The sequence below is a fragment of the Salmo salar genome, unplaced genomic scaffold (assembly GCF_905237065.1).
Source record: "Salmo salar unplaced genomic scaffold, Ssal_v3.1, whole genome shotgun sequence".
Classification (NCBI taxonomy): domain Eukaryota; kingdom Metazoa; phylum Chordata; class Actinopteri; order Salmoniformes; family Salmonidae; genus Salmo; species Salmo salar.
This window is the reverse complement of record NW_025548419.1, coordinates 1-27,330: the sequence shown is the minus strand read 5'-3', so window position 1 is coordinate 27,330 and position 27,330 is coordinate 1. Positions and strand designations below refer to the sequence as shown.

At 46.7% G+C, this 27,330-nt stretch overlaps 1 protein-coding gene across 2 annotated transcripts in view; it reads right to left on the bottom strand.

Annotated features, from left to right (window-relative positions):
* The window catches only part of LOC106595229 (multiple PDZ domain protein), a 51,878-nt gene extending 28,057 nt beyond the window's left edge, over window positions 1-23,821 (bottom strand). For both annotated transcript variants that reach the window (XM_045712365.1, XM_045712366.1), the window contains exons 1-2: window positions 23,393-23,821; window positions 9,865-9,994 (exon numbers count right to left, since the gene is read on the bottom strand). In XM_045712365.1, the coding sequence (XP_045568321.1) occupies window positions 9,865-9,994; window positions 23,393-23,476 (214 nt within the window). In that variant the 5' untranslated portion in view covers window positions 23,477-23,821. The remainder of the gene's footprint in view (window positions 1-9,864; window positions 9,995-23,392) is intronic.
* Between the last annotated feature and the right edge of the window lie 3,509 nt (window positions 23,822-27,330).

The window sequence follows — 27,330 nt, the reverse complement described above, 5'->3', positions numbered from 1 at the left end:
AACACACCTAGTCATCATTAACCCACTGCCAGATAGCCATCCGTTACCGACTAGCAGCGCTGTAGTTACTAATACTTCACAACGGAACGATTTGACTAGTGCAGTGTTACCTAGCGAGCTACCTAGTTGTCTTTGTCATAGCTTGATAATTGTTAATTGATAATTGTTAGCTAGCCAGCCATCGAGGTTAGCTAGCCAGCTATTTCCGTCCCCCGCGACGACATTTTTCCTAACCTAGCCAACTATTACCGACGAGCAGCATTGTTGAAACTAAATACACTACAAGGAACGTCTTGATTAGTGTTATGTTAGCTAGCTAGCTACAAAGTTGCTTTGTATCATGACAAGGTGTAGTACTGAAACTACCGAGGTTACCTAGCCAGCTACACGTTCAAAGTCAACAACGCAGCCACTGCTAGTTAGCCTACTCCACCAGCCAGCAGTACTGTATCATTTTAGTCAATAACATTTTTGCAACGTAAGCTTAAGTTCCTGAACATTCGAGACGTGTAGTCCACTTGTCACTCCAATCTCATTTGCATTAGCGTAGCCTCTTCTGTAGCTTGTCTACTATGTGTCCGCCTATCCCTGTTCTCTCTCCTCTGCACAGGCCATACAAACGCTCCACACCGCGTGGCCGCTGCCGCTCTAACCTGGTGGTCCCAGCGCGCACGACCCACGTGGAGTTCCAGGTCTCCGGCAGCCTCTGGAACTGCCGGTCTGCGGCCAACAAGGCTGAGTTCATCTCAGCCTATGCTACCCTCCAGTCCCTAGACTTCCTGGCGCTGACGGAAACATGGATCACCACAGATAACACTGCTACTCCTACTGCTCTCTCCTCGTCTGACTACGTGTTCTCGCATACCCCTAGAGCATCGAGCCAGCGGGGTGGTGGCACTGGAATCCTCATCTCTCCCAAGTGGACATTCTCTCTTTCTCCCCTGACCCATCTGTCTATCTCCTCATTTGAATTCCATGCTGTCACAGTTACCAGCCCTTTCAAGCTTAACATCCTTATCATTTATCGCCCTCCAGGTTCCCTTGGAGAGTTCATCAATGAGCTTGACGCCTTGATAAGTTCCTTTCCTGAGGATGGCTCACCTCTCACAGTTCTGGGTGACTTTAACCTCCCCACGTCTACCTTTGACTCATTCCTCTCTGCCTCCTTCTTTCCACTCCTCTCCTCTTTCGACCTCACCCTCTCACCTTCCCCCCCCTACTCACAAGGCAGGCAATACGCTTGACCTCATCTTTACTAGATGCTGTTCTTCCACTAATCTCATTGCAACTCCCCTCCAAGTCTCCGACCACTACCTTGTATCCTTTTCCCTCTCGCTCTCATCCAACACTTCTCACTCTCCCCCTACTCGGATGGTATTGCGCCGTCCCAACCTTCGCTCTCTCTCTCCCGCTACTCTCTCCTCTTCCATCCTATCATCTCTTCCCTCTGCTCAAACCTTCTCCAACCTATCTCCTGATTCTGCCTCCTCAACCCTCCTCTCCTCCCTCTCTGCATCCTTTGATTTCCTCTGTCCCCTATCCTCCAGGCCGGCTCGGTCCTCCCCTCCTGCTCCGTGGCTCGACGACTCACTGCGAGTTCACAGAACAGGGCTCCGGGCAGCCGAGCGGAAATGGAGGAAAACTCGCCTCCCCTGCGGACCTGGCATCCTTTCACTCCCTCCTCTCTACATTTTCCTCTTCTGTCTCTGCTGCTAAAGCCACTTTCTACCACTCTAAACTCCAAGCATCTGCCTCTAACCCTAGGAAGCTCTTTGCTACCTTCTCCTCCCTCCTTAATCCTCCTCCCCCTCCCCCCCTCCTCCCTCTCTGCGGATGACTTCGTCAACCATTTTGAAAAGAAGGTTGACGACATCCGATCCTCGTTGCTAAGTCAAACGACACTGCTGGTCCTGCTCACACTGCCCTACCCTGTGCTTTGACCTCTTTCTCCCCTCTCTCTCCAGATGAACTCTCGCGTCTTGTGACGGCCGGCCGCCCAACAACCTGCCCACTTGACCCTATCCCCTCCTCTCTTCTCCAGACCATTTCCGGAGACCTTCTCCCCTACCTCACCTCGCTCATCAACGCATCCTTGACCGCTGGCTACGTCCCTTCCGTCTTCAAGAGAGCGAGAGTTGCACCCCTTCTGAAAAAACCTACACTCGATCCCTCCGATGTCAACAACTACAGGCCAGTATCCCTTCTTTCCTTTCTCTCCAAAACTCTTGAACGCGCCGTGCTTGGCCAGCTCTCTTGCTATCTCTCTCAGAATTACCTTCTTGATCCTAATCAGTCAGGTTTCAAGACTGGGCATTCAACTGAGACTGCTCTTCTCTGTGTCACGGAGGCTCTCCGCACTGCTAAAGCTAACTCTCTCTCCTCTGCTCTCATCCTTCTAGACCTATCTGCTGCCTTTGATACCGTGAACCATCAGATCCTCCTCTCCACCCTCTCCGAGCTGGGCATCTCCGGCACCGCGCACGCTTGGATTGCGTCCTACCTGACAGGTCGCTCCTACCAGGTGGCGTGGCGAGAATCTGTCTCCGCACCACGTGCTCTCACCACTGGTGTCCCCCAGGGCTCTGTTCTTGGCCCACTCCTATTCTCGCTATACACCAAGTCACTTGGCTCTGTCATATCCTCACATGGTCTCTCATATCATTGCTATGCAGACGACACACAATTAATCTTCTCCTTTCCCCCTTCTGACAACCAGGTGGCGAATCGCATCTCTGCATGTCTGGCAGACATATCAGTGTGGATGACGGATCACCACCTCAAGCTGAACTCTCGGCAAGACGGAGCTGCTCTTCCTCCCGGGGAAGGACTGCCCGTTCCATGATCTCGCCATCACGGTTGACAACTCCCTTGTGTCCTCCTCCCAGAGTGCTAAGAGCCTTGGCGTGACCCTGGACAACACCCTGTCGTTTCTCCACCAACATCAAGGCGGTGACCCGATCCTGTAGGTTCATGCTCTACAACATTCGCAGAGTACGACCCTGCCTCACACAGGAAGCGGCGCAGGTCCTAATCCAGGCACTTGTCATCTCCCGTCTGGATTACTGCAACTCGCTGTTGGCTGGGCTCCCTGCCTGTGCCATTAAACCCCTACAACTCATCCAGAACGCCGCAGCCCGTCTGGTGTTCAACCTTCCCAAGTTCTCTCACGTCACCCCGCTCCTCCGCTCTCTCCACTGGCTTCCAGTCGAAGCTCGCATCCGCTACAAGACCATGGTGCTTGCCTACGGAGCTGTGAGGGGAACGGCACCTCCGTACCTTCAGGCTCTGATCAGGCCCTACACCCAAACAAGGGCACTCCGTTCATCCACCTCTGGCCTGCTCGCCTCCCTACCTCTGAGGAAGCACAGTTCCCGCTCAGCCCAGTCAAAACTGTTCGCTGCTCTGGCACCCCAATGGTGGAACAAGCTCCCTCACGACGCCAGGACAGCGGAGTCAATCACCACCTTCCGGAGACACCTGAAACCCCACCTCTTCAAGGAATACCTGGGATAGGATAAAGTAATCCTTCTAACCCCCCCCCTTAAAAGATTTAGATGCACTATTGTAAAGTGGTTGTTCCACTGGATATTATAGGTGAATGCACCAATTTGTAAGTCGCTCTGGATAAGAGCGTCTGCTAAATGACTAAAATGTAAATGTAAATGTAAATGTTTCTCCTCCAATAACAGAGGTAATGTTCTGAGTGACCCCACAGTGGGGTTTCTCCTCCAATAACAGACTTAGTGTTCTGAGTGACCCCAGAGTGGGGTTTCTCCTCCAATAACAGACTTAGTGTTCTGAGTGACCCCAGAGTGGGGTTTCTCCTCCAATAACAGAGGTAATGTTCTGGGTGACCCCACAGTGGGGTTTCTCCTCCAATAACAGAGGTAGTGTTCTGAGTGACCCCAGAGTGGGGTTTCTCCTCCAATAACAGAGGTAATGTTCTGAGTGACCCCACAGTGGGGTTTCTCCTCCAATAACAGAGGTAATGTTCTGAGTGACCCCACAGTGGGGTTTCTCCTCCAATAACAGAGGTAATGTTCTGAGTGACCCCACAGTGGGGTTTCTCCTCCAATAACAGAGGTAATGTTCTGAGTGACCCCACAGTGGGGTTTCTCCTCCAATAACAGACTTAGTGTTCTGAGTGACCCCACAGTGGGGTTTCTCCTCCAATAACAGAGGTAATGTTCTGAGTGACCCCACAGTGGGGTTTCTCCTCCAATAACAGAGGTAATGTTCTGAGTGACCCCACAGTGGGGTTTCTCCTCCAATAACAGACTTAGTGTTCTGAGTGACCCCACAGTGGGGTTTCTCTTTATCTGATTGAATTGGGGCCAACTAGTTGTACAAGGACACACACATCCCCCATCCGTCATCGCTCACAGACACACACACACACACACACACACACACACACACACACACACACACACACACACACACACACACACACACACGTACAGGGTGGAGGTGGGGAAACAGGTGACTGGTGGGTTAACCCCCAAAATTGAACTAATGCCAAAACTGACAGACGACAGCAGGCTAGCCTGCACACACACACACACACACACACACACACACACACACACACACACACACACACACACACACACCTCAGTGTCACAGGTTCAAAAAGGGTGTTTGGAAGATTAAACAAACACAGCTGCACACAAACATGGCTAGAAGAGGATTGCATTGGCTGTCTAGTATTTAGCAAGGGTAGCACACGCACGCACGCACTTACGCACGCACACACACACACACACACACACGCACACACACACACACACCGCACACACACACACACACACTTGCGGAGGAGTGCATTAGGACTACACACTAGTCAGGCCACATCTCCAGCAAGGGACTACACCACCACACTATGAGGGACTACACCACCACACTATGAGGGACTACACCACCACACTATGAGGGACTACACCACCACACTATGAGGGACTACACCACCACACTATGAGGGACTACACCACCACACTATGAGGGACTACACCACCACACTATGAGCGTACACAATTTGAAGGTAGATCAAAAATAAATGACTTTCAAAAAAAAGTTTTATGTATGTTTAAAATATATAGTTTATTGATTTAAAAAAAAAAATATTTCTTCTCGCATTACATTCAAATTACAATACAATCATAGTGCATATGGGTTACAGCCACACAGACGATCACAGTTATAGACCTCTGAGAGAAACTACAGTGAGAATAACCCAGCAGAGCTGGAGAAGCAGGTACACGAACAGACAGCACTTCCCTTCACAGCAACTGTATATATATATTTATATAATCTGTAAAGATAACATAGAGTAATATAATATCACATTAACTATCATCCTTTAACTGCTTACTTTGTCTGTAGGTTTTCCTTAAGACAGACATTTTTCGACAACCCAGTTAATAAATAGACTAGTAAGAATCCACAAAGACAGAAACAAAGAAATGAAAAAGCAGTTTCACGTATTTGTGAAGAAACTGTCTCAAACGAACATGAACTGAAGTGCCATGCATTTGCCTTTATCTCTCACAAACAAAAGGAGCTATATGAAACAATACCCCATACATTCCCCAAGACAAGAAACAAAACGTCACAGACTTACACATGTTCTCACACACAGCCATCTCTTTTGTTTTAACAAACTATGTGTTAAAAACCAATGAGACATTCACATCAACGGTGTTCTCACAAATTTGTGTTCTAACAAACGATGGGTCCTAACAAAAAAAAAACACGGATTCTCACAAATTATGATTCTCACAAATCTCTCACAACTTTCTCACGTGTGTTCTCACAAAAAGGTGAGTTCACAAAAAAAACACATGTTCAAACAAAACTGACAAAGCATACCATACACAGTACAGTAAGAAATATAAATATAGTTATAAATGTAGAGCTTTATCTCTTTGGTGTAATTTTGAACATCTAATGTTGGTAAGGTGTCAGGCAAGGTAATAATTATAAACACACTTTAGTGCTAAAATAACAACAAAATGCTCACAACATTCTGTAGTCCCAATGGATCAAAATCATTTCGCAAAGCAGTCTAGGTCTGAATGATCAAACAAAGTAAAGTAGCCAAACTAGACTGAAAAAGTAAGTCTACATTCAAAAATGGATTCCACAGTCTGGAAACTAACTTCTCTAAAGTGACAAATAACCAAATCAATAACATGAATATAATCCTACCATGTTGCTGACAAACCTAGAGATAAACTCTTTATGTATTGCTCCTGAAAGACAGTGTTGTTGTCACTGGCCTTCCTGTCATTAAAGTGACGATGACAAAGTGATGTAATTGGGGCGGCAGGGTAGCCTACTGGTTAGAGGAGGCAGCTAGCCTACTGGTTAGAGGAGGCAGGTAGCCTACTGGTTAGAGGAGGCAGGTAGCCTACTGGTTAGAGGAGGCAGGTAGCCTAGTGGTTAGAGGAGGCAGGTAGCCTACTGGTTAGAGGAGGCAGGTAGCCTACTGGTTAGAGGAGGCAGGTAGCCTACTGGTTAGAGGAGGCAGGTAGCCTACTGGTTAGAGGAGGCAGGTAGCCTAGTGGTTAGAGGAGGCAGGTAGCCTACTGGTTAGAGGAGGCAGGTAGCCTACTGGTTAGAGGAGGCAGGTAGCCTACTGGTTAGAGGAGGCAGGTAGCCTACTGGTTAGAGGAGGCAGGTAGCCTACTGGTTAGAGGAGGCAGGTAGCCTACTGGTTAGAGGAGGCAGGTAGCCTACTGGTTAGAGGAGGCAGGTAGCCTACTGGTTAGAGGAGGCAGGTAGCCTACTGGTTAGAGGAGGCAGGTAGCCTACTGGTTAGAGGAGGCAGGTAGCCTACTGGTTAGAGGAGGCAGGTAGCCTACTGGTTAGAGGAGGCAGGTAGCCTAGTGGTTAGAGGAGGCAGGTAGCCTACTGGTTAGAGGAGGCAGGTAGCCTACTGGTTAGAGGAGGCAGGTAGCCTACTGGTTAGAGGAGGCAGGTAGCCTACTGGTTAGAGGAGGCAGGTAGCCTACTGGTTAGAGGAGGCAGGTAGCCTACTGGTTAGAGGAGGCAGGTAGCCTAGTGGTTAGAGGAGGCAGGTAGCCTACTGGTTAGAGGAGGCAGGTAGCCTACTGGTTAGAGGAGGCAGGTAGCCTACTGGTTAGAGGAGGCAGGTAGCCTACTGGTTAGAGGAGGCAGGTAGCCTACTGGTTAGAGGAGGCAGGTAGCCTACTGGTTAGAGGAGGCAGGTAGCCTACTGGTTAGAGGAGGCAGGTAGCCTACTGGTTAGAGGAGGCAGGTAGCCTACTGGTTAGAGGAGGCAGGTAGCCTACTGGTTAGAGGAGGCAGGTAGCCTACTGGTTAGAGGAGGCAGGTAGCCTACTGGTTAGAGGAGGCAGGTAGCCTACTGGTTAGAGGAGGCAGGTAGCCTACTGGTTAGAGGAGGCAGGTAGCCTAGTGGTTAGAGGAGGCAGGTAGCCTACTGGTTAGAGGAGGCAGGTAGCCTACTGGTTAGAGGAGGCAGGTAGCCTACTGGTTAGAGGAGGCAGGTAGCCTACTGGTTAGAGGAGGCAGGTAGCCTACTGGTTAGAGGAGGCAGGTAGCCTACTGGTTAGAGGAGGCAGGTAGCCTACTGGTTAGAGGAGGCAGGTAGCCTACTGGTTAGAGGAGGCAGGTAGCCTAGTGGTTAGAGGAGGCAGGTAGCCTACTGGTTAGAGGAGGCAGCTAGCCTACTGGTTAGAGGAGGCAGGTAGCCTACTGGTTAGAGGAGGCAGGTAGCCTAGTGGTTAGAGGAGGCAGGTAGCCTACTGGTTAGAGGAGGCAGCTAGCCTAGTGGTTAGAGGAGGCAGCTAGCCTAGTGGTTAGAGGAGGCAGGTAGCCTACTGGTTAGAGGAGGCAGGTAGCCTACTGGTTAGAGGAGGCAGGTAGCCTACTGGTTAGAGGAGGCAGGTAGCCTACTGGTTAGAGGAGGCAGGTAGCCTACTGGTTAGAGGAGGCAGGTAGCCTACTGGTTAGAGGAGGCAGGTAGCCTACTGGTTAGAGGAGGCAGGTAGCCTACTGGTTAGAGGAGGCAGGTAGCCTACTGGTTAGAGGAGGCAGGTAGCCTACTGGTTAGAGGGTAGGCAGGTAGCCTACTGGTTAGAGGAGGCAGGTAGCCTACTGGTTAGAGGAGGCAGGTAGCCTACTGGTTAGAGGAGGCAGGTAGCCTACTGGTTAGAGGAGGCAGGTAGCCTAGTGGTTAGAGGAGGCAGGTAGCCTACTGGTTAGAGGAGGCAGGTAGCCTACTGGTTAGAGGGTAGGCAGGTAGCCTACTGGTTAGAGGGTAGGCAGGTAGCCTACTGGTTAGAGGGAGGCAGGTAGCCTACTGGTTAGAGGAGGCAGGTAGCCTACTGGTTAGAGGGTAGGCAGGTAGCCTACTGGTTAGAGGGTAGGCAGGTAGCCTACTGGTTAGAGGAGGCAGGTAGCCTACTGGTTAGAGGAGGCAGGTAGCCTACTGGTTAGAGGGTAGGCAGGTAGCCTACTGGTTAGAGGAGGCAGGTAGCCTACTGGTTAGAGGAGGCAGGTAGCCTACTGGTTAGAGGAGGCAGGTAGCCTACTGGTTAGAGGAGGCAGCTAGCCTACTGGTTAGAGGAGGCAGGTAGCCTACTGGTTAGAGGAGGCAGGTAGCCTACTGGTTAGAGGAGGCAGGTAGCCTACTGGTTAGTGCGTTGGGCCAGTAACCACAAAGGTTGCTGGATTGAATCCCCGAGCTAACAAGGTAAAAATCTGTCGTTCTGCCCCTGAACAAGGCAGTTAACCCACTGTTCCCTGGTAGCCTAGTTAAATAAAGGTTATGTTTAAAAAAACTAAAGAGGTCCACTGTCTCTTTCACAGTCATCAACATGGGTTTTCTTAACAGAGGTCCACTGTCTCTTTCACAGTCATCAACATGGGTTTTCTTAATAACAGAGGTCCACTGTCTCTTTCACAGTCATCAACATGGGTTTTCTTAACAGAGGTCCACTGTCTCTTTCACAGTCATCAACATGGGTTTTCTTAATAACAGAGGTCCACTGTCTCTTTCACAGTCATCAACATGGGTTTTCTTAATAACAGAGGTCCACTGTCTCTTTCACAGTCATCAACATGGGTTTTCTTAACAGAGGTCCACTGTCTCTTTCACAGTCATCAACATGGGTTTTCTTAACAGAGGTCCACTGTCTCTTTCACAGTCATCAACATGGGTTTTCTTAACAGAGGTCCACTGTCTCTTTCACAGTCATCAACATGGGTTTTCTTAACAGAGGTCCACTGTCTCTTTCACAGTCATCAACATGGGTTTTCTTAACAGAGGTCCACTGTCTCTTTCACAGTCATCGACATGGGTTTTCTTAACAGAGGTCCACTGTCTCTTTCACAGTCATCGACATGGGTTTTCTTAATAACAGAGGTCCACTGTCTCTTTCACAGTCATCAACATGGGTTTTCTTAACAGAGGTCCACTGTCTCTTTCACAGTCATCGACATGGGTTTTCTTAACAGAGGTCCACTGTCTCTTTCACAGTCATCAACATGGGTTTTCTTAACAGAGGACCACTGTCTCTTTCACAGTCATCGACATGGGTTTTCAATGGTGCCAGTAATAAAAAGTGCTAGTCAACTTTCTTCCTCTCTGTTCTTTCTCTCTCTCTTACCTTTTCAATTTGATTGAATTCAATACGACTTTATAAATGAAATAAGCCTTTACAGATATTCCCTTATGAAACACCACTATTCACCTCAACTCCTGAAAAAATCTTTGACTTCCCTCGATTATCAGCTTCTCCTCCTCTCCGCCCAGTATCGCCGTGCCGACGATGTACACACACAGACACCCCGCCACAATGAAAAACACTGATAACATACCAAGGCTACGGTTGCCCCTGACAACAGTGATTGTCCTCTCAAAATGGCTGCCGAAAGAAGGGTGCGGGGCCAGGAGCTTATCGCCGTCCTCCATGTTGCTGCTGGAACAATGACGCGGAGATTTCTCGTCCTGAGGAAGATAAAAGTAAATAAGGGATAAATCAATCAATGAATGGAAGGATGGATGAACTGATGGATGAACTGGAGAAAACGAAGCATAAACGGATGAATGAAGGTAGCAGGCCTACAAGCTGTTTAGAATAGTTAGGGACCAGTGATGCATTATGGGTGGAGGACAGGGTATACTGATCCTCTACTAATGTAAAAATGAAAGAAGCTAAGTACACATGTTATTACACTCCAATGAGACTCCATAGAATGAAAACAGACATTTCTCCTAACTGTAAAAGATGTACCTCTGAAAGTGGAACCTATATGCATGTATTTTGGAGCTGTAGAGAGATTGCCAGATTTTGGCAATCTATATATACTGCTGCACAGAAAATACTAGATGTACAGTTTGATATGACCCCATGTATCTATCTTCTTAAGGCCCAGCAGGACTTTGTTCTTGATCCTGACAGAGAACATTTGCTAGAAATGTATTCTTCTATTGTGGGTCTCTCTACATTTAAAATGTGGATTGACCAGATGGTTGACTTTCTCCCTCTTGAAAAGCTCACTTATGACCTCCGCAAGAGACAGCCCAAGTTTGATAGACTCTGGTCTCCAGTACTCAACTATATTTCATATTGGACAGAGTGAATGGGGTGATTAGGGAAATGAGCAATACATGTTGTGTAAGGTGCTGTAAAATCTAAAAACTAATTATTTGCTCGTCATCTCAGCTAAGGCTGGGAATAGCTAATAAGAACCCTGATAGTGCTGCTACAAGGTTTTATATATATATATTTATTTTTTAATAATTATTCTTTAGATTATATAAAAAATAAAATTATTAATGTTAGTTTTTTATTTTATTATTATTTATTTTTGTATTATTTTTTATTAGAATTTTTTTAGTCTGTCACATCTGTGAATGTGGAATGTGTTTTGTTGGTTGATTGAAAAACCAGAAAACTTAATAAAACTTTAAATTGAAGAAAATAAAGAATAGTTAGGACACCAAGAGAGCTTCTGTATTTAGAACAGGTGTTTCTGGGTTGTATTTAGAACAGGTGTTTCTGGGTTGTATTTAGAACAGGTGTTTCTGGGTTGTATTTAGAACAGGTGTTTCTGGGTTGTATTTAGAACAGGTGTTTCTGGGTTGTATTTAGAACAGGTGTTTCTGGGTTGTATTTAGAACAGGTGTTTCTGGGTTGTATTTAGAACAGGTGTTTCTGGGTTGTATTTAGAACAGGTGTATGACAGCAGGTTCCCATAATAAACACTGGGAACCTTAACGCTTGACTGAAGCAGTGGCTGATTCAGTGTCATTTAAGAGAAGTTCGAAAATAAAAACCTGCTGAGTGATTTAATGTCGGACAGTGAATGATTGTAACATCCTCACAATGAAGAAGACACTAGGCACTAGCACTTTCTCTGAGCCTCGCCCAATGACTGTCACGTCTGATTTGGACTGGCTGATGGGCGGAATCAAGTGCAGGAGACAGAGGTGCTGGAAGTGAGTGTCTTTTAATAATCCTTACTCACACAAACGCCGAAAAGCACAGGGCGCTATACAAAGTTCACGTATTTGTTAACTGCGCCCGTAAAGCACAAAATATAATTCCAAGGCAAGGAGCGCAGCCTGGTAAATCCCTCTACAAAAAACTGTCGATAACACAACGTGGACAATAAACAATCCCGCACAAAATCCCAACTGAAAACACACATTAAATAAGCCCCCACTAATGACATGCACAAAACAGGTGCGGAACAGACAGACAAAACTAAACGACACAGAAACAACGATCGGTGGCAGCTAATAGGCCGGCGACAACGACCGCCGAGCGCCGCCCGACCGAGGAGGAGCGCCACTTTCGTTGGATTCTGTGACAGTACCCCTCCCCTGACTGGAGCCGCGCGCCGACGCCGGCCTCGGGGACGGCCCGGAGGGCGAGGCGCCGGCCGATCCGGTTGGTGACGGTGGAAGTCCAGCAGCATAGAGGGGTCCAGAACGTCCGCCGCCGGAACCCAGCACCTCTCCTCCGGACCGTACCCCTCCCAGTCCACGAGGTACTGCAGGCCCCCTACCCGACGTCGGGAGTCCAGGATGGCTCGGACTGTGTACGCCGGGCTCCCCCCGATGTCCAGGGGGGGCGGGGGGGCCTCCAGCACCTCACTGTCCTGCAGCGGACCAGCTACCACCGGCCTGAGGAGAGACACATGAAACGAGGGGTTAATGCGGTAATACGAAGGAAGTTGTAACCTGTAACACACCTCGTTTATCCTCCTCAGGACTTTAAACGGCCCCACAAACCGCGGACCCAGCTTCCGGCAGGGCAGGCGGAGAGGCATGTTCCGGGTCGAGAGCCAGACTCTATCCCCCGAATTAAACACGGGGGCGTCACTGCGGTGGCGGTCAGCGCTCTCCTTGTGTCGTTCGCTCGCCCTCCTTAAACATTCCTGGACCGCGTTCCAGGTCTCCTGAGAGCGCTTGACCCATGCCTCCACCGCAGGAGCCTCTGTCTGGCTCTGTTGCCATGGCACCAGGACCGGCTGATACCCCAGCACCACCTGGAAGGGTGACAGATTAGTGGAGGAGTGGCGCTGAGAGTTCTGGGCCATCTCGGCCCATGGCACGAACTGCGCCCACTCCCCTGGCCGGTCCTGGCAATACGACCGCAGGAACCTGCCCACATCCTGGTTGATGCGCTCTACCTGCCCATTACTCTCGGGGTGGAACCCCGAGGTCAGGCTGACCGAGACCCCCAGCCTCTCCATAAACGATTTCCATACCCTGGACGTAAACTGGGGACCCCGATCAGATACGATGTCCTCGGGCACCCCATAGTGCCGGAAGACGTGGGTGAACAGGGCCTCCGCGGTCTGCAGGGCCGTAGGAAGACCGGGCAAAGGGAGCAGACGGCAGGACTTAGAGAACCTGTCCACAACGACCAGGATCGCCGTGTTCCCCTGAGACGGCGGGAGATCCGTAAGGAAATCCACCGAGAGGTGAGTCCAGGGCCGCTGTGGAACGGGGAGGGGCTGTAATTTCCCTCGAGGTAGGTGCCTAGGAGCCTTACACTGAGCGCATACTGAACAGGACGAGACATAACGCCGGACATCCTCAGCCAAGGTGGGCCACCAGTACCTCCCCTTCAGGCCCCGCACTGTCCGTTCCACCCCAGGACGACCCGAGGAGGGTAGAGTATGGGACCATCGGATCAGTCGATCGCGAACACCAAGCGGAACGTATTTCAGGCCCACGGGACACTGAGGTGGAGTGGGTTCTGACCGACCCGCCCGCTCGATGTCCGCATCCACCTCCCATACCACCGGTGCCACCAGACAGGAGGCGGGAAGTATGGGAGTAGGATCGATGGTCCGCTCCTCGGTGTCGTAGAGACGCGACAGTGCGTCAGCCTTCCGGTTCCGGGAACCTGGAATGTACGAGAGAGTGAAGTTAAACCTCGTAAAAAACATGGCCCACCTCGCCTGACGGGGATTAAGCCTCCTCGCTGCCCGAATATACTCCAGGTTACGGTGGTCGGTCCAGATGAGAAAAGGGTGACGTGCCCCCTCAAGCCAATGTCTCCACACCGTCAAAGCCCTGACCACGGCTAACAGCTCCCGGTCCCCCACATCATAGTTGCGCTCCGCCGGGCTCAGCTTCTTAGAAAAGAACGCGCATGGGCGGAGCTTCGGAGGAACGCCCGAACGCTGCGACAGCACAGCTCCTACCCCAGCCTCGGACGCGTCCACCTCCACTATGAATGGCAAAGAGGGGTCCGGATGCGCCAGGACAGGTGCATTGGTAAACAGAACCTTCAGACGATGGAAGGCTCTGTCCGCCTCTGCTGACCATCGTAGCCGCACCGCCCCCCCCTTCATCAGTGAGGTAATGGGAGCTGCTACCTGGCCAAAACCCCGGATAAACCTCCGATAATAATTAGCGAACCCCAAGAACCGCTGCACCTCCTTCACAGTGGCTGGGGTTGGCCAATTACGCACAGCCGTCACGCGGTCACACTCCACCTCCACCCCCGAGGTGGAAATGCGATATCCTAGAAATGAGACGGCTCTTTTGAAGAACTCACATTTCTCAGCCTTGACGTATAGGTTATGCTCCAGCAGCCGCCCAAGCACTTTACGCACCAGGGACACATGCTCGGCCCGTGTGGCGGAGCAGATCAGGATGTCATCGATGTACACCACCACACCCTGCCCGAGCATGTCCCTAAGGACCTCGTCCACAAAGGATTGGAAGACACCGGGAGCATTCTTTAACCCATACGGCATGACGAGGTACTCATAATGGCCCGATGTGGTACTAAATGCGGTTTTCCATTTGTCTCCATCTCGGATACGCACCAAGTTATACGCACTCCTGAGATCCAATTTCGTGAAGAAGCGCGCCCCGTGAAATGACTCCACTGCCGTAGCAATGAGAGGTAGCGGGTAACTGAAACCCACTGTGATAGCATTTAGACCTCTATAGTCAATGCACGGGCGCAGACCTCCCTCCTTCTTCTTCACGAAAAAGAAGCTTGAGGAGACGGGGGATTTAGAGGGCCGAATGTATCCCTGTCTCAAGGACTCAGCGACGTATGTATCCATAGCCACTGTCTCCTCCTGAGACAGAGGATACACGTGACTCCTAGGAAGAACCGCGTCAGCCTGGAGGTTTATCGCACAATCCCCTCGTCGATGGGGTGGTAATAGAGTCGCCTTCGTCTTACTGAAGGCGATAGCCAAATCGGCATACTCTGAGGGAATGTGCACGGTGGAGACTTGGTCTGGACTCTCCACCGTAGTCGCACCGATGGAAACTCCTATGCACCTACCTGAGCACTCCCTCGACCACCCCGTCAGAGCCCTCTGCCCCCACGAAATCTGGGGGTTGTGTGTGGCTAGCCAGGGGATTCCCAGTACCACTGGGAACGCTGGGGAGTCAATGATGAACAGGCTGATACGCTCCACATGACCCCCCCACGTCTGCATAACCAGTGGCACGGTGACCTCCCCTACTTGGCCTGACCCTAGCGGTCGACTATCTAGGGCGTGCACGGGGAAGGGGTGGTCCAGCTGAACCCGGGGAATCCCTAACCTCTTAGCTAACCCATGGTCCATAAAACTCCCAGCTGCACCTGAATCGACTAGCGCCTTATACTGGAAGTGAGGGGAAAAATTAGGAAAACAAACGGAGGTGTACAAGTGGTCGACAGGGGGCTCTGGGTGTGGCTGGTGCGGACTCACCTGGGGGGTCGAAGCAGTGCTCTGCCTGCCCTCCGAACTCCCGGAGGGACCTCTCCAGCACCGGTCCACAATGTGTCCTCTGCGTCCACATCGGGTGCAGGAGAGACCCCCCCTCCAGTCCTCCTCGATGCAGCCCCCCCTATCTCCATGGGCTGTGGAGCGGGAGGACTGGTAGGCGGAACGAACAGGCCCCGACTGGAACGTCCCCGGGCAGCCAGCAGGTTGTCCAATCTAATGGACAAATCCACCAGTTGGTCCAGAGTGGAGGTGTTGTCCCTACATGCCAGCTCCCGGCAGACGTCCTCGCGAAGGCTGCACCTATAGTGGTCTATCAGGGCCCGCTCGTTCCACCCCGATCCAGCGGCGAGAGTCCGGAATTCCAACGCGAAATCCTGAGCGGTCCTCATCTCCTGTCTCAAATGGAATAGTAGCTCACCCACCGCCCTGCCCTCCGGGGATGATCGAAAACCGCCCGGAAGCGGCGGGTGAACTCAGGGTAGTCACCCCGGGCCGAGTCTGGACCATCCCAGACCGCATTGGCCCATTCCAGGGCTCGACCCGTGAGACACGAGACGAGGACGCTCACCCTCTCTTCGTCGGAGGGAGGCGGACGGTCGCCAGGTACAGTTCCAGTTGGAGGAGGAACCCCTTGCACCCAGCGGCCGTCCCATCGAACTCCCTGGGAGGTGAAATCCGGATCCCGCTGGCACCCGCTTCAGTGGATGTGGGTAGGGGCGCAGGGTGAGGGACCGGAGCTGGTCCTGCTGGGGAGGCACCTCTCTCCCATCTCTCCAACCGGGCCAACACCTGATCCATGGCCAAGCCTAGGCGGTGGAGGAGGCCGGCATGTTGGGAGACCTGCTCAGCCATGGATGGCGCTTCTGCTCCTGCTGACTCCATAAGTTTTGGTGCGGGATTCTGTCACGTCTGATTTGGACTGGCTGATGGGTGGAATCAAGTGCAGGAGACAGAGGTGCTGGAAGTGAGTGTCTTTTAATAATCCTTACTCACACAAACGCCGAAAAGCACAGGGCGCTATACAAAGTTCACGTATTTGTTAACTGCGCCCGTAAAGCACAAAATATAATTCCAAGGCAAGGAGCGCAGCCTGGTAAATCCCTCTACAAAAAACTGTCGATAACACAACGTGGACAATAAACAATCCCGCACAAAATCCCAACTGAAAACACACATTAAATAAGCCCCCACTAATGACATACACAAAACAGGTGCGGAACAGACAGACAAAACTAAACGACACAGAAACAACGATCGGTGGCAGTTAATAGGCCGGCGACGACGACCGCCGAGCGCCGCCCGACCGAGGAGGGGCGCCAATTTCGTTGGATCCTGTGACAATGACACTGATCCAGCTGGCCCAATGACTCTAAACACAAGAAATAAACTAGCACTTTCTCTGAGCCTCGCCCAATGACACTGATCCAGCTGGCCCAATGACACTGATCCAGCTGGCCAAATGACTCTAAACACGCGAAATAAACAAGCACTTTCTCTGAGCCTCACCCAATGACACTGATCCAGCTGGCCCAATGACACTGATCCAGCTGGCCCAATGACACTGATCTAGCTGGCCCAATGACTCTAAACACGAGAAATAAACTAGCACTTTCTCTGAGCTTTGCCCAATGACACTGATCCAGCTGGCCCAATGACACTGATCCAGCTGGCCTATGACACTGATCCAGCTGGCCAAATGACTCTAGACATGAGAAATAAACTAGCACTTTCTCTGAACCTCGCCCAATGACACTGATCCAGCTGGCCCAATGACACTGATCCAGCTGGCCCAATGACTCTAAACACGGGAAATAAACTAACACTTTCTCTGAGCCTCACTGACAGTGACATATCTACATGTCAGTACGATACAGGAACCTATAGAGGGAACAGTGATGTATCTACAGGTCAGTATGATACAGGAACCTATAGAGGGAACAGTGATGTATCTACAGGTCAGTATGATACAGGAACCTATAGAGGGAACAGTGATGTATCTACAGGTCAGTATGATACAGGAACCTATAGAGGGAACAGTGATGTATCTACAGGTCAGTATGATACAGGAACCTATAGAGGGAACAGTGATGTATCTACAGGTCAGTATGATACAGGAACCTATAGAGGGAACAGTGATGTATCTACAGGTCAGTATGATACAGGAACCTATAGAGAGAACAGTGATGTATCTACAGGTCAGTATGATACAGGAACCTATAGAGAGAACAGTGATGTATCTACAGGTCAGTATGATACAGGAACCTATAGAGGGAACAGTGATGTATCTACAGGTCAGTATGATACAGGAACCTATAGAGGGAACAGTGATGTATCTACAGGTCAGTATGATACAGGAACCTATAGAGAGAACAGTGATGTATCTACAGGTCAGTATGATACAGGAACCTATAGAGGGAACAGTGATGTATCTACAGGTCAGTATGATACAGGAACCTATAGAGGGAACAGTGATGTATCTACAGGTCAGTATGATACAGGAACCTATAGAGGGAACAGTGATGTATCTACAGGTCAGTATGATACAGGAACCTATAGAGGGAACAGTGATGTATCTACAGGTCAGTATGATACAGGAACCTATAGAGGGAACAGTGATGTATCTACAGGTCAGTATGATACAGGAACCTATAGAGGGAACAGTGATGTATCTACAGGTCAGTATGATACAGGAACCTATAGAGGGAACAGTGATGTATCTACAGGTCAGTATGATACAGGAACCTATAGAGGGAACAGTGATGTATCTACAGGTCAGTATGATACAGGAACCTATAGAGGGAACAGTGATGTATCTACAGGTCAGTATGATACAGGAACCTATAGAGGGAACAGTGATGTATCTACAGGTCAGTATGATACAGGAACCTATAGAGGGAACAGTGATGTATCTACAGGTCAGTATGATACAGGAACCTATAGAGGGAACAGTGATGTATCTACAGGTCAGTATGATACAGGAACCTATAGAGGGAACAGTGATGTATCTACAGGTCAGTATGATACAGGAACCTATAGAGGGAACAGTGATGTATCTACAGGTCAGTATGATACAGGAACCTATAGAGGGAACAGTGATGTATCTACAGGTCAGTATGATACAGGAACCTATAGAGGGAACAGTGATGTATCTACAGGTCAGTATGATACAGGAACCTATAGAGGGAACAGTGATGTATCTACAGGTCAGTATGATACAGGAACCTATAGAGGGAACAGTGATGTATCTACAGGTCAGTATGATACAGGAACCTACAGAGGGAACAGTGATGTATCTACAGGTCAGTATGATACAGGAACCTATAGAGGGAACAGTGATGTATCTACAGGTCAGTATGATACAGGAACCTATAGAGGGAACAGTGATGTATCTACAGGTCAGTATGATACAGGAACCTATAGAGGGAACAGTGATGTATCTACAGGTCAGTATGATACAGGAACCTATAGAGGGAACAGTGATGTATCTACAGGTCAGTATGATACAGGAACCTATAGAGGGAACAGTGATGTATCTACAGGTCAGTATGATACAGGAACCTATAGAGGGAACAGTGATGTATCTACAGGTCAGTATGATACAGGAACCTATAGAGGGAACAGTGATGTATCTACAGGTCAGTATGATACAGGAACCTATAGAGGGAACAGTGATGTATCTACAGGTCAGTATGATACAGGAACCTATAGAGGGAACAGTGATGTATCTACAGGTCAGTATGATACAGGAACCTATAGAGGGAACAGTGATGTATCTACAGGTCAGTATGATACAGGAACCTATAGAGGGAACAGTGATGTATCTACAGGTCAGTACGATACAGGAACCTATAGAGGGAACAGTGATGTATCTACAGGTCAGTATGATACAGGAACCTATAGAGGGAACAGTGATGTATCTACAGGTCAGTATGATACAGGAACCTATAGAGGGAACAGTGATGTATCTACAGGTCAGTATGATACAGGAACCTATAGAGGGAACAGTGATGTATCTACAGGTCAGTATGATACAGGAACCTATAGAGGGAACAGTGATGTATCTACAGGTCAGTATGATACAGGAACCTATAGAGGGAACAGTGATGTATCTACAGGTCAGTATGATACAGGAACCTATAGAGGGAACAGTGATGTATCTACAGGTCAGTATGATACAGGAACCTATAGAGGGAACAGTGATGTATCTACAGGTCAGTATGATACAGGAACCTATAGAGGGAACAGTGATGTATCTACAGGTCAGTATGATACAGGAACCTATAGAGAGAACAGTGATGTATCTACAGGTCAGTATGATACAGGAACCTATAGAGGGAACAGTGATGTATCTACAGGTCAGTATGATACAGGAACCTATAGAGGGAACAGTGATGTATCTACAGGTCAGTATGATACAGGAACCTATAGAGGGAACAGTGATGTATCTACAGGTCAGTATGATACAGGAACCTATAGAGGGAACAGTGATGTATCTACAGGTCAGTATGATACAGGAACCTATAGAGGGAACAGTGATGTATCTACAGGTCAGTATGATACAGGAACCTATAGAGGGAACAGTGATGTATCTACAGGTCAGTATGATACAGGAACCTATAGAGGGAACAGTGATGTATCTACAGGTCAGTATGATACAGGAACCTATAGAGGGAACAGTGATGTATCTACAGGTCAGTATGATACAGGAACCTATAGAGGGAACAGTGATGTATCTACAGGTCAGTATGATACAGGAACCTATAGAGGGAACAGTGATGTATCTACAGGTCAGTATGATACAGGAACCTATAGAGGGAACAGTGATGTATCTACAGGTCAGTATGATACAGGAACCTATAGAGGGAACAGTGATGTATCTACAGGTCAGTATGATACAGGAACCTATAGAGGGAACAGTGATGTATCTACAGGTCAGTATGATACAGGAACCTATAGAGGGAACAGTGATGTATCTACAGGTCAGTATGATACAGGAACCTATAGAGGGAACAGTGATGTATCTACAGGTCAGTATGATACAGGAACCTATAGAGGGAACAGTGATGTATCTACAGGTCAGTATGATACAGGAACCTATAGAGGGAACAGTGATGTATCTACAGGTCAGTATGATACAGGAACCTATAGAGAGAACAGTGATGTATCTACAGGTCAGTATGATACAGGAACCTATAGAGAGAACAGTGATGTATCTACAGGTCAGTATGATACAGGAACCTATAGAGGGAACAGTGATGTATCTACAGGTCAGTATGATACAGGAACCTATAGAGGGAACAGTGATGTATCTACAGGTCAGTATGATACAGGAACCTATAGAGAGAACAGTGACATGTCTACAGGTCAGTATGACACAGGAAACGAGTATGGCAGACTGAACAATATTTACTGAAGTATAAACAATTTGGAATAGGCCACTTCTCTAAGGGTTAGAGGATAAAAACATAACCTAGGTTGACTAGTTCCTATTTACACACTTGACTCATATCTCAGTTAGCTGAGCTGTGACTATTGCTCCAGAGAGTGAGATGGCTGCCTGCGTTTAGCATACGACCACTGTTGCTTTAGCATATAACCACTGTTGCTTTAGCATACGACCACTGTTGCTTTAGCATATAACCACTGTTGCTTTAGCATATAACCACTGTTGCTTTAGCATATAACCACTGTTGCTTTAGCATATAACCACTGTTGCTTTAGCATACGACCACTGTTGCTTTAGCATATAACCACTGTTGCTTTAGCATATAACCACTGTTGCTTTAGCATATAACCACTGTTGCTTTAGCATATAACCACTGTTGCTTTAGCATACGGCCACTGTTGCTTTAGCATACGACCACTGTTGCTTTAGCATATGACCACTGTTGCTTTAGCATATGACCACTGTTGCTTTAGCATATAACCACTGTTGCTTTAGCATATAACCACTGTTGCTTTAGCATATAACCACTGTTGCTTTAGCATATGACCACTGTTGCTTTAGCATATGACCACTGTTGCTTTAGCATATAACCACTGTTGCTTTAGCATATAACCACTGTTGCTTTAGCATATAAACACTGTAGCTTTAGCATACGGCCACTGTTGATTTAGCATATAAACACCGTAGCTTTATCATATGGCCACTGTTGATTTAGCATATAAACACTGTAGCTTTAGCATACGGCCACTGTTGCTTTAGCATATAAACACTGTAGCTTTAGCATACGGCCACTGTTGCTTTAGCATATAACCACTGTTGCTTTTGCATATAACCACTGTTGCTTTAGCATATAACCACTGTTGCTTTAGCATATAACCACTGTTGCTTTAGCATACGGCCACTGTTGATTTAGCATACGGCCACTGTTGATTTAGCATACGACCACTGTTGCTTTAGCATACGACCACTGTTGCTTTAGCATATGACCACTGTTGCTTTAGCATATAACCCCTGTTGCTTTAGCATATAACCACTGTTGCTTTAGCATATAACCACTGTTGCTTTAGCATATAACCACTGTTGCTTTAGCATACGACCACTGTTGATTTTGCATATAGCCACTGTTGCTTTAGCATATAACCACTGTTGCTTTAGCATATAACCACTGTTGCTTTAGCATATAACCACTGTTGCTTTAGCATATAACCACTGTTGCTTTAGCATATAACCACTGTTGCTTTAGCATATAACCACTGTTGCTTTAAAATATAACCACTGTTGATTTAGCATACGGCCACTGTTGCTTTAGCATATAACCACTGTTGCTTTAGCATATAACCACTGTTGCTTTAGCATATAACCACTGTTGCTTTAGCATATAACCACTGTTGCTTTAGCATATAACCACTGTTGCTTTAGCATATAACCACTGTTGCTTTAGCATTTAACCACTGTTGCTTTAGCATACGGCCACTGTTGCTTTAGCATACGACCACTGTTGCTTTAGCATACGACCACTGTTGCTTTAGCATATGACCACTGTTGCTTTAGCATATAATCACTGTTGCTTTAGCATATAACCACTGTTGCTTTAGCATATAACCACTGTTGCTTTAGCATATGACCACTGTTGCTTTAGCATATGACCACTGTTGCTTTAGCATATAACCACTGTTGCTTTAGCATATAACCACTGTTGCTTTAGCATATAAACACTGTAGCTTTAGCATACGGCCACTGTTGATTTAGCATATAAACACCGTAGCTTTATCATATGGCCACTGTTGATTTAGCATATAAACACTGTAGCTTTAGCATACGGCCACTGTTGCTTTAGCATATAAACACTGTAGCTTTAGCATACGGCCACTGTTGCTTTAGCATATAACCACTGTTTCTTTTGCATATAACCACTGTTGCTTTAGCATATAACCACTGTTGCTTTAGCATATAACCACTGTTGCTTTAGCATACGGCCACTGTTGATTTAGCATACGACCACTGTTGCTTTAGCATACGACCACTGTTGCTTTAGCATATGACCACTGTTGCTTTAGCATATAACCCCTGTTGCTTTAGCATATAACCACTGTTGCTTTAGCATATAACCACTGTTGCTTTAGCATATAACCACTGTTGCTTTAGCATACGACCACTGTTGATTTTGCATATAGCCACTGTTGCTTTAGCATATAACCACTGTTGCTTTAGCATATAACCACTGTTGCTTTAGCATATAACCACTGTTGCTTTAGCATATAACCACTGTTGATTTAGCATACGGCCACTGTTGCTTTAGCATATAACCACTGTTGCTTTAGCATATAACCACTGTTGCTTTAGCATATAACCACTGTTGCTTTAGCATATAACCACTGTTGATTTAGCATATAACCACTGTTGCTTTAGCATATAACCACTGTTGCTTTAGCATATAACCACTGTTGCTTTAGCATATAACCACTGTTGATTTAGCATACGGCCTCTGTGTCTTGTTTTTCTCTTTAGTCAGCTACAGTGTGTTGTTCACTATCATTTCCACATGATTACGGTTCATCATTACACTAATAAAGCAAAACGTACTTTCTAGACTTAGCATTGTGAGCACTGCTTCTTGTTCCAAGTTATTTCGGTCCTTACAGTAGACTAACAAAGCTAACCCTGAGGTGTTGATGTCACTTGACTGTTAGGAAGGCTTCTTACCTTCAGTGTGCAGAACGGTTGGCTGTTCGTCTGCTGTGAGCCGTAGCTGTTAGCATGCGCCTGCTGTGAGGAGGAGGCTAGCATCCCAGCTGAGTAGAGAGTATCCTTCTCATCTCTCGATAACAACTGGGTCTCGTCTCTGGACGACCTTGATGACTCTGGGATGGACTCCAGGACACAACACTCGATCTGAGGGATACGTGAAAGGTCAAAGGTGGAGGGTCAGAGGTGGACAGGATCTGTAGGAAACGGAGAGGAATATAGACCCGATAGAGTTCTGGTCTGACCGAATTAGCATCGAAGCTAACAGGGTAAAGAGAGTTGTGAATGGGAGAATTGGACACTCTATGTCTCTCTTTCTCTCTCTACCTGTCTCTCTCTTTCACCTCCTCCTCACCTACCTTTCCTTCTCTCTTTCTAGTCTCTCTCTCCAACTCTCTCTCTCCTCCCCTTTCTCTCTCTAGTAGTGTGGTCAGGCACTGTGTTCATTTCTCAACACCATGAAATATTCAGCAGGCTTGTAACAAGAGGCTCTCTCTGATGCCCTACTGTTACTAAGACACAGGCAACAACAAGAGTTACAACACACTGTGGTCAGAAATAAACTGCATGAATTGACTGTGTTATGGTGGTAGATATAAACTACATGTACTGACTGTGTTATGGTGGTAACTACATGTATTGACTGTGTTATGGTGTTAGATTTAAACTACATGTATTGACTGTGTTATGGTGGTAAACTACATGTATTGACTGTGTTATGGTGGTAAACTACATGTATTGACTGTGTTATAATGGTAGATATAAACTAAATGTATTGACTGTGTTATGGTGGTAAACTACATGTATTGACTGTGTTATGGTGGTAACTACAAGTATTGGCTGTGTTATGGTGGTAACTACATGTATTGACTGTGTTATGGTGGTAACTACATGTATTGACTGTGTTATGGTGGTAACTACATATATTGACTGTGTTATGGTGGTAACTACATGTATTGACTGTGTTATGGTGGTAAACTACATGTATTGACTGTGTTATGGTGGTAGATATAAACTACATGTATTGACTGTGTTATGGTGGTAAACTACATGTATTGACTGTGTTATGGTGGTAAACTACATGTATTGACTGTGTTATGGTGGTAAACTACATGTATTGACTGTGTTATGGTGGTAACTACATGTATTGACTGTGTTATGGTGGTAACTACATGTATTGACTGTGTTATGGTGGTAACTACATGTATTGACTGTGTTATGGTGGTAAACTACATGTATTGACTGTGTTATGGTGGTAAACTACATGTATTGACTGTGTTATGGTGGTAACTACATGTATTGACTGTGTTATAATGGTAGATATAAACTAAATGTATTGACTGTGTTATGGTGGTAACTACATGTATTGACTGTGTTATGGTGGTAACTACATGTATTGACTGTGTTATGGTGGTAACTACATGTATTGACTGTGTTATGGTGGTAACTACATGTATTGACTGTGTTATGGTGGTAAACTACATGTATTGACTGTGTTATGGTGGTAACTACATGTATTGACTGTGTTATGGTGGTAAACTACATGTATTGACTGTGTTATGGTGGTAACTACATGTATTGACTGTGTTATGGTGGTAACTACATGTATTGACTGTGTTATGGTGGTAAACTACATGTATTGACTGTGTTATGGTGGTAAACTACATGTATTGACTGTGTTATAATGGTAGATATAAACTAAATGTATTGACTGTGTTATGGTGGTAACTACATGTATTGACTGTGTTATGGTGGTAAACTACATGTATTGACTGTGTTATGGTGGTAACTACATGTGTTGACTGTGTTATAATGGTAGATATAAACTAAATGTATTGACTGTGTTATGGTGGTAACTACATGTATTGACTGTGTTATGGTGGTAAACTACATGTATTGGCTGTGTTATGGTGGTAACTACATATATTGACTGTGTTATGGTGGTAACTACATGTATTGACTGTGTTATGGTGGTAAACTACATGTATTGACTGTGTTATGGTGGTAAACTACATGTATTGGCTGTGTTATGGTGGTAACTACATGTATTGACTGTGTTATGGTGGTTTAAACTACATGTATTGACTGTGTTATGGTGGTAAACTACATGTATTGGCTGTGTTATGGTGGTAACTACATATATTGACTGTGTTATGGTGGTAACTACATGTATTGACTGTGTTATGGTGGTAAACTACATGTATTGACTGTGTTATGGTGGTAACTACATGTATTGACTGTGTGATGGTGGTGATAAACTACATGTATTGACTGTGTTATGGTGGTAAACTACATGTATTGGCTGTGTTATGGTGGTAACTACATGTATTGACTGTGTTATGGTGGTAAACTACATGTATTGACTGTGTTATGGTGGTAAACTACATGTATTGACTGTGTTATGGTGGTAACTACATGTATTGACTGTGTTATGGTGGTAAACTACATGTATTGGCTGTGTTATGGTGGTAACTACATATATTGACTGTGTTATGGTGGTAACTACATGTATTGACTGTGTTATGGTGGTAAACTACATGTATTGACTGTGTTATGGTGGTAAACTACATGTATTGACTGTGTTATGGTGGTATACTACATGTATTGACTGTGTTATGGTGGTAAACTACATGTATTGACTGTGTTATGGTGGTAAACTACATGTATTGACTGTGTTATGGTGGTAACTACATGTATTGACTGTGTTATGGTGGTAAACTACATGTATTGACTGTGTTATGGTGGTAACTACATGTATTGACTGTGTTATGGTGGTAAACTACATGTATTGACTGTGTTATGGTGGTAACTACATGTATTGACTGTGTTATGGTGGTAACTACATGTATTGACTGTGTTATGGTGGTAAACTACATGTATTGACTGTGATATGGTGGTAACTACCTGTATTGACTGTGTTATGGTGGTAGATATAAACTACATGTATTGACTGTGATATGGTGGTAACTACATGTATTGACTGTGTTATGGTGGTAAACTACATGTATTGACTGTGTTATGGTGGTAACTGTATTGACTGTGTTATGGTGGTAACTACATGTATTGACTGTGTTATGGTGGTAAACTACATGTATTGACTGTGTTATAGTGGTAGATATAAACTACATGTATTGACTGTGATATGGTGGTAACTACCTGTATTGACTGTGTTATGGTGGTAGATATAAACTACATGTATTGACTGTGATATGGTGGTAACTACCTGTATTGACTGTGTTATGGTGGTAGATATAAACTACATGTATTGACTGTGTTATGGTGGTAACTAAATGTATTGGCTGTGTTATGGTGGTAACTACATGTATTGACTGTGTTATGGTGGTAACTACATGTATTGACTGTGTTATGGTGGTAAACTACATGTATTGACTGTGTTATGGTGGTAACTACATGTATTGACTGTTATGGTGGTAACTACATGAATTGACTGTGTTATGGTGGTAACTACATGAATTGACTGTGTTATGGTGGTAGGTGGTAGAAGAGCAGTACTAGTATTGTCTTAGACAAAAGTTTCAAACTACTACAAATTTGACTGCGTGACTGATGGCAAAATTTGGTGTTTGGCTATTCTCTTTCTTAAAAAGCCCACTGTAGTCAGAAATAAATGACTCTCATTGTTGTTTTATGGTGGTGTCTGCTAAATGACTTAAATGTAAATGTAAAATGTAGCTATCCAGGAGGAGGGTGGGCCACCCCTGTTCCAGTAAACAGGAGGGGGTGGATCCCTGTTGTAGCTCCAGTAAACAGGAGGAGGGTGGGGTGGGCCACCCCTAGTATACAGGAGGAGGGTGGGCCACCCCTAGTATACAGGAGGAGGGTGGGCCACGCCTAGTTTACAGGAGGAGGGTGGCACCCCTAGTATACAGGAGGAG